This window comes from Erpetoichthys calabaricus, chromosome 11, assembly GCF_900747795.2.
Source record: "Erpetoichthys calabaricus chromosome 11, fErpCal1.3, whole genome shotgun sequence".
NCBI classification, from domain to species: domain Eukaryota; kingdom Metazoa; phylum Chordata; class Cladistia; order Polypteriformes; family Polypteridae; genus Erpetoichthys; species Erpetoichthys calabaricus.
The window spans coordinates 81271509-81280284 of record NC_041404.2 but is presented as its reverse complement, the minus strand read 5'-3'; the positions used below and the strand labels follow the sequence as shown (position 1 = coordinate 81280284).

Here is an 8776-nt window from a genome sequence, read left to right as displayed (position 1 = left end):
TTGTTACTAAAATTGGCTGTGCTTTCATATTATACATACAATTTTAATTACCTTCGTGAACTATATTGAGCCCATTTAATTACTAGTTTTTCAATGGGGCAAAATGTTGTACAGTGTATCTGACATTTCCAAAAGACAAAAAAATGCTTTTTGTGTTTGTTTGTTTGTATTTTTTTATTTTTAATTTGCATTTACTATATATATATTTTAAATATATGCCTCAGGGTAAAAATAATTTCCCTTTGGGATGCACTGTTCTATTCTTCCTTTCTGTTGCTTTAATCTTTCTTGATAGTGCAGTTTAAATTTAGCTGGCCCTGTGACCAGTCTTCCTTAGGGTGTCATATTCACCTTGAATATCTGCATTCTGATTGGTTTAGCACCTGCTGTTAAACTTAACTACAGTATGCTTATCTGTACCTTTGGGACAGTCACTAACGTACCGAAAAGTTTGAATTGATTTATAGCATAACAATGCTACAATCGTGAGAATACGCTGAAGTTGGCACAACCGAAGTAAAAGCCACTAAAAATTAATCTAATGTAGAAAAAGATGGTCATGTGTATAGCATTTAACCTTTACCTATTAGCAGCACTACCTGGAATCTATTGGTCATTCAGTGGCTGGCAAAATGTGATATTCAGCTGCGGAGTTTGCAAAGTTCAAGCGGCCAGTCAGACAAGTGACTCACATGACAGGTAAGATGATCTGCAAAAAATGTAACTGTAGTTTAATATTCTCTACTAAACAGAGGTGCATTTGCTTATTTCAAATACAGTTGTGATCAATTAATGTACTGTAAATAGCTTAATTCATAATAAATGCATCAATATTGGGGTAAACAGTTATCTATTCATTTTTTGAAAATATAGTATGGTTAGAGCAAATTACATAAATTGCAGACTTACATTTTCACAGATCATAATAGACAGATTGATAGATAGATACAAGGGACAAATAAAGGTTGTTCTATTTTTGGCTTTTTACAGAAGGTCATAATAATAATGCATATAGAATCGATAGCTAGATCAAATTTTTAATTTAAAATCATTTTGTGAATTTATAACAGGCTCTTTTTTCTTTCATTAATAATAAAATATATTTTTTCAGGTATGTCTAGAAATATCAATACTATAAAAAAAATCGAGGTTAACCGTTCTCTTTTTTCAATCCGCTTATATTTGAAGTTAAAAATGTTTATCCTGTCCAAGGCTGTTTTCTTACATTAAGCCCCCTTGACTCAGTATTAGATAAAGTGGGCTCAGAAAATGTATGGATGAGTGTTATGTTTTTATTCTCATAATGCTAAAACAGAAAATAATATGGTTCAGTGATATTAAGAACATAAAACAAACAATTTGACATAATGACTCGTTAGGGAGTAAATAATATTTGTTTGGGTAATTTAAAAAGGGCGGCACAGTGTTTTACTGTGTTGCCTCACAGCTCTCTTGTCAAGTCACTGTCTGTTTGGAATCTGCACATTCTCCCCTTGTCTGCATGGGTTTTTCCTCTTGTTACTCAGGTTTCAGCCCACATTCCAAAAGCATGCATGTTAGGTTAATTGCCAACTCTAAACTGGTCTGCATTGATCTTCTCTCTACTGAACTGGTGCCCTGTCTTAGAGTAGAAAACTAATTGTTTAAATGTTCTAAAATTGTATCATTTTTGCATAATATATTGAAAGTAGGTCTAAAATGTGATTTATTGAACAGTATGTTTTTAATTAGGTTTAAGGTAAAATTACAGGCATGCAAGTGTGATCCTTTTATTAATATTTTCTTCTAGGAAATAGAGAAAAAAAAACTCAACAACAACACTGTAAGCAACCAGAAGTGTGCCAGTTTCCTTTAACTGTCAAGTTGTAGGAACAACAATTGATAGATATATTGTAATGGATGTAACATCTACAAAAGTTCATTTAGAATTGACAGATGAAAGTCCTGATCCCTTTTTATGGGAAAAACCTGATGATACCACTTCTAGAAATGTTATAACAGAAAAGACTTCCTTGTGCGATATTTTCATAGACGAAAGTGACATGGTAATGGTACCTGAAAAATATGTCTACCCCATTTGTGATTGTGCTGACTACTGCAAAACTGATGAAGCTATCTGTGATTCTTGTGGATCTTTTCACACTGCACTATGCTCAGATTCAACAGAACACTACAGCGACTGTGATGAAAGCTTTGATGACACCAGGGAAGACTTCTTGGCTGAACAAACTGATACTGAAGTCAGTTATGAAACCAACTTCTCAGAATCAGCTCATAAAAATATGGAGGATCTGTGTGAAATTGAACATAGTAAAGGCATTGTGGGAAGTCATACTGTATCAAAGCCTTGCAGCAGCATAAAATGGCTCGCCAAGTCTGACTTATGTGAGTGTGTGGATTCAAATTCACAGCAGCTGGATGCAGAAAAAATTCTACAAGAAGAAGAAGCCCTGCAGTATGCAAGTGTGGATTCATCTGCTTGCTGTCTGATTAATTCTCAGGCTGTCAGCAGACACTGTGTAACTGATCCAACTCTGAATGGGGGAGTCCACTGTAAAGGGGAACAGGTTCAGCTGTCACTCACTGCCAAGAATAGAAAGATTCTGGAAAGTTGCCTTGCAGATCATGCAGCTGGGGAGCTCTCAGGCAAAACAGGCTGTTATTATTCTAAGTGCCACAGAAAAGAAGAAAGCAAGAAGCAAACTGTGGCCCAAAGCGCAAATAGAATTTTTGTATCTAACGGAGCTCAAGGAGGTATTGATCGATTCAGTGAGGCTTCAGGTATGGGAAGTGAACTGGATGAGGCAGACCATGAAGTTAAGTGGCTTACTGACTCGGCATTCAAGAGTTTATCTTCTCCTCAAGATGAATATTTTGACATTTATAACTCTAGTTATAGATCTTCTACCAATATGTCTCTACCTTCAACAGAAGACAGTGCTGCAGTGAACATGGGATCTGCTTACATTGACATTCAGGGGTATGACAGTGATGATGGCCATATTCCTGAAAGTAAAGATTTTATTGACAAATACGAACTGGGAAATTTTGAATGTGTGGATGTAGCTCTAGAAAGCCAAGATGATATGAAAAAGACATCCAAGAAGAGAACTGTGCCAAAGAGGCAGATTCAGCTCAGATGGCGTGAGCGGAGTGAACTGAAGGTATTTACATCTCGTGATCATTTAGAGGGCCAGTCTGTTTCTGAAACTGCACGTTGTGAAAGACATGGAAAGGACAGATTACTACGACAACATAGCACCCCAGCAGTCTTTCAGGATCCTCCTGCCAAGGGGACCAATATAGCAGATGAAAGTGAAAAAAGAAAGAAACTGCAGAAATCGGTGTCCTTAGATGAAACATCTAGCAAAGCTAAAATGGCATCGTGTCTAATTAAAAATGTTTTAGCTAAGAAAATGCAATATGAACATAAGCTGAAACTGATGCATGGATCTGTCAAAAGTACAGAATTTCAGGTCTCATCTAATCCTCCCTCTGGAAGCGGAAACAGTTTGACTGGCCCTAAAGTTCCATTTAAAAGAAATGGTTCAAGTGGAGAACTTCCCGATGAGCCTTTTGCTTTTGGTGCAACATCCAACAGCACTTTCTCTTCAGATGAACGGCAGCATAATTGTAGCACAGCAAGCAAGCTTTCCTTGATTGCAGAAAATTCCAGCAAGGTAGGCACATTGAAAAATTCTCAGACCTTTAATGCAGAAACTAAAACTTGCAATACAATTGCTGTAAATAATTTAGATACTGATAAAAGAGGAGAGTCTGGACAAGTACATGTCATAGAGGCAAAAGAAAAAGTGCAACTTTTTACGCCATGCAATAACAGAAGTGAGCACTTTAAAGGAACTGAAACTAAGCATAAAACAGTAGCACCTCATGCTGAGAGGATACTGCAGTGTGCAAGGTTTGAAGAAAATGAAAATGAACAGATTCCTGTCACTGTTTCATATTTAGGCATTGGTAACCTACCAGATCAGCTGGAAAGGGATGAACAAGATGTTAAACGTGAAATGAAGTCAGAAAGTGTCTTTATGTCAAAAACTCCAGATATAACCTTGAGTTCCAGCCATAAGAGCAAAAAGACTAATCCTGTGTGTGACACTGTCCGAGTTCTCTCTCCACAGAATGAAAGAAAAAGGTCTCCAGGAGAAATTAGTGCCCACCTTTTAGCTCACAACTCTGTTACAGAGGACATGCTTTTTCCAGAAATGGAAGGTTTACAGCCATTGAGTGAAGGGTGCAGTTCGAAAGTTAAAAGCAAGGCTCCCATTCATAAAGTGAGGGATGTAAGAAAACTTGTGAAAAACACGTACAGCCTGTCCTTTAAAGCACCAGCTGTTTCCCCTGAAGAAGACCTTGCTGCTGAAAAAACTGACCACAGGAACTTGCACTTCTCATCATCTCCAGTGCTCATTCAGTGCAAAGCAATCAGCAGAAACAGCAGCACTGAATTGAACTCGGAGCCGTGCAGTGCACAGGGACCACCTCTGAGCAACTTGTCTGAAACCAAAGCTTTGTGCTCAAACAGTAAGGATGAGTCGACATCTTCTGTACAACTGGATGACTTGGCTCAAAGTGATATTAACAGTCTGGGCTGTTTGAAGGAAAACATTGAATGCAACGGCTTGAGACTAATGAATGGAGGTGTTAATATAATGGATGCCTCGGATAGCGGATCAGAGAAAATGTCAGGTTTTGATAGTGCGGGCAGCCAATGTGCAAATGAAAAAGAAGGAAACTCCTTGCTTTCTGCAGATGATGAGGCACAGGACGTCACTTTAACACAACCAAATAAAAACAGCCATTCAGTTTCGATGCTCCTGAAGGAAAAAGGCTTTCAAGCAGATATAGGAGTATGCGATATTCCTAATGATCCTAACAATTGCCCTCAAAAGCACGTAAACACGCTTGAGTTCTCTTTGCCCGTGTGCCGCTCCAGAGCAAATCACGCTTCCATTGCCAAACAGAAACCAGCTAACATAAGCACTCCTGTTGAAATAAGTGTGAGCCAAGCTGCAGGAGTGGAACCCAAAAACACAAATGGCAATTTGACCCAAGAGAAATTGCTCAACACTCACCACAAAAAAGATCAGTATTCCTCACAGTTCTTAACAGTATGCAGTAATGGAACTGTTCAGCATCCCGTGGCACCTTCAGATGATCCTCCTCAATATGAAGAAAGACCAAGAAATAGACTGCAGATGTTGCCTTGTGATGTGCACAAGACCACTACAACAGCACCACACCTGTATTCTACAGATTCCTATCCAACACCCCCACCGCCATTCAGTCCAGCATTTGAAGCAGCTCCACCAGGACAAGAGCAACACAAACCTCTGCCATCAAAAATTCCACTTAATCTCCAAAATGAATCCCCAAACTACCAACCCATTCTTCATCCTGCACAGGCAAGCTCTCTTCCTGGTCAGGCCACCTTTGCAAATAACACTCGAAAGCAGTCCTTTCCGAGCTGTGAAGATAAACCTTTCATTAAAGCCAATGAGGGTTTTGCCTGGAAGAGATTGCCGTGTTTGTCCCAAAGTTCTGTTGGCAGCCAAATAGACCCTTCAAAGATCGGACAAGAAACGAGGCCTAATTTTGCATGCAGTCCAGTAGGTTTCCCTTCCCCATATCCAGGTGAAAGGGTCAATGAAAACTTTCACTTTGCTGAAAACATGGTAGGCTCCAACATAGCAGGCTTTCAGTATCCGCAAACTCCCAGGAAAGTTTTGTTTGATCCAGAAACTGGAAAATATTTTTACGTTGAAGTTCCCGTTCAACCCCAAAGAAAAATGCTTTATGACCCTGAAACCGGGCAGTATGTGGAGGTAATCGTACCTCAGCGCCCTTTAAGCCAGAGTGGACTGTATCCCACAGCAACCTCTCCTTATTCTTCCTTTGCACATCCTAGCATGTATGGTGCTCCTCTCCTGTCTTACGCCGGATTGCCAATGCCTGCCCACCCAAGGTTCCCTGATTTGCCAGACCAGCCTTGCACCCAGTTTAGCAGTGAAGTTAACCAGACACTAAAGCCAGAGGTGCATAGCATTCAGCCTGTGGACTCCAGCTATCTTGACAGCATGTACTACATTCCAACCGGAATGACAGAAAGCCCAGGCGCACTTCAGCCGGCATTTTATCAGAAGCATTCTGGATCGGCAGAGGAAGAGGAGCGTGCCGGGAATGGCCTGCCTGTTCATTAGAGTCCACTGCTACTTTTACTGCATGTTGCCATCATTGGAAAGGGGAACATTTTCCCATATAAGGTGTGCTACCTTTTTTTTTTTATTACATTTTTAATTTTTTTTGTGTAATCAACATTGTAATACCAAAAAAATGTGTTATTTTTAAAGCATTTTACTTGCTACTCCTGGTTTAGAAATTTAAGCACTTTGCCTACACAACATAGGAGAAATATTTCTATTCATTTTACATTTTGTTCAGTCGACTTATTTGTCAGTGTAATTTTATATTAAAAATGCACACCTTGGGGGGGAAAAAAAAGAATAAGCTCGCTTTGTCTCAAGTGCTATGAGATTTTCTGAGGATCTGGCCAAGGAAGACGCGTCCCCAGAGCTCCTTCTCATTGTCACTGAGAAAATGAAAATCCTTTCCTGTTTGTATGTCCTTTGACTGTGTGCTCTTACTGCACCTGCATGTGGACGTGAGTTAGTGTTAGAGCACCACTGCTGACTTTTTACTTGTTGTTTTTTATTTTTATTAATAATGCACATCTTCTTAATACCTATGAGTAGTGAGAAAGGAGCTATGTAAATGTAAAGAATTATTATTATGTATGCGCAGTGAAATGGCTACCAGGTAGAAATTGCCCAGATCTTTAAAATGTGATTGTTTTGCTGTATACAAAATGTTGCAAGTATTTGTCAGTTTTGTTTCCACGGGTCACACTTCCTGCTCCATCGTGTGATATTTGCACTTTAAGCTTTTTTTTATTTGATTAGAGGAGCATATTGTGAAGATCTTACATACTTTAAGTATTTTCAAACTGCCTAGAAATGTGCATGGAGATAAGCTAAGAAGGAATATCCGGGGGTTTTGGGGAGTGTGTAATTGGTTACGTAATGTTAGCTGTGAAGGAAGGTTTAGGAACAGTTGAAGGAACGCCGTAAGTTTTATGTTGTGGGACAAAGTCAAAGGTGACATGTATGTGTAAGTATTGAAAAAGGCACAGTTTATAAAGTGAAATATTCCATCTCCATAAATGAGAAGATGTTACTCTAACAATGCTAAGGTAAGGGCGCTGCATTGAGCTGCTTAATGTTTGAGATTTCTTTATTCATTTCCTCTCTATTAATTTGTAAAACGAATTGTGGGATTTTGGATAGAAACACAATCCAGAGCTAATTCTCACTCTTGTAATTGTTCACTTTTCTAGTAAGCCGCGTCATCTACTGTATAAACTACACGATGGCTCTTGGATCAGATTAACGGATTTCTTATAATAATTTGTTTGCATTATTTTTTTAAAAGCAGACTTAAAAAAGGCATATGCAGCCTCTGTAAGACAGGAATTCCAGCCAATGTGTTTGAACAAAATTGAATACGGAGATGTGTCAGAGTTTTTATTTTTAACTGGCTACTGGTTAAATGACGAGTCCCAGTTTACGTTTGGCTGCCCTCATTTTAACTTAGTAAGCAAACCAAACATTTAAAGCAATGTGTCTTATGATGAAAGCAGGCACTCCACTTGATGTCTGTTCGTTGATTTTTCAAGCATTTGCCACATATGCGCTTGCACGAGGTGCACTTCATCAATACATTTAAAGTTCAGTGCAAATAATTCAGTCCGGGGTTTCCAGGTTTAGTCCTGGGGGGCCACAGTGGCTGCACACTTGTGTTAATTAGAAGCCAAGTAACATCATTTGAGTGAGTTTGATTGTTTACGATTCCTACCCCTAAACGACTTCTTTAAGTCTTAAGCAGGTTTAAATGCCTTCACAGCTCACCCGCTGGCTCTCCGCTCCCAGCCACACCCGTCTGTTCATCATGAAGTACCAGTTTAAATAGGGACAGACCATAAATCATTTTGGTCAAAGTCTTGCGTATCAAAATGACCTGAAGCTGCAGAATGAAAGCCATTTGACTTGTTAATCAGCAGTGACTGGGACGGAGAAAAAAGTCACAGCTGCTGTCCCCAACCCCGATCAAACCTGAGGACCCCTGGTGCAAATGTCATCTTTTCTTCATTATTTTCCTAGAGTGTGGATGTCACTGTTCTTAAATGTTATTCCATGTTAAGTAAAGTAAACACTGTTCATGTGACAAATTCATTTTCTTTGTGTTAGAGGGAGCAAGTAGAGACTATAATGTCAAGATAAGTAATTGTTAAACACTTCCTTATATGAAAGTTGATGTTAACTTCTTGTAATTGAGGGATGATCCCTAACTCGCGGGAGAGACATGGCAGTTGTAAGAAAGATGGCTGACCTGTAAATGAACCACTAGAGTAATTCATTAGTAAAGACTTTATTTAAATAAATCTTTCTGTGTTACTTTCAACTGCATTAAAGTCACATATTACAGAACCCAAAGAACATGACATGGTGTCAGAAGCGGTGCAGTTGAAGTAGATACGTGTCCTGCGAAGCATTTGTTTTTTCTCGAAAAAAAAAAGAAAGAGAAGAAAAGAAAATAAGACGTTGTTAAAATGGAGAAGCTACAGCCACCTCCTAGCCTTCAGCTTTCAGGTAACCTTGCCGAGAACTGGAAACGGTTTAAACAACGCTTCGAAGTATATTTA

The 8776-nt window shown here is 39.0% G+C and overlaps 1 protein-coding gene across 1 annotated transcript; it reads left to right on the top strand.

Moving 5' to 3' along the window:
* The first annotated feature begins 180 nt into the window (after window positions 1–180).
* LOC127529664 (uncharacterized) lies at window positions 181–6501 on the top strand. Its single transcript, XM_051934020.1, has 2 exons — window positions 181–699; window positions 1790–6501. The coding sequence occupies exon 2, from the start codon at window positions 1896–1898 to the stop codon at window positions 6216–6218; it is 4323 nt and encodes a 1440-aa protein (XP_051789980.1). The 5' UTR covers window positions 181–699; window positions 1790–1895; the 3' UTR covers window positions 6219–6501.
* Window positions 6502–8776: the final 2275 nt, after the last annotated feature.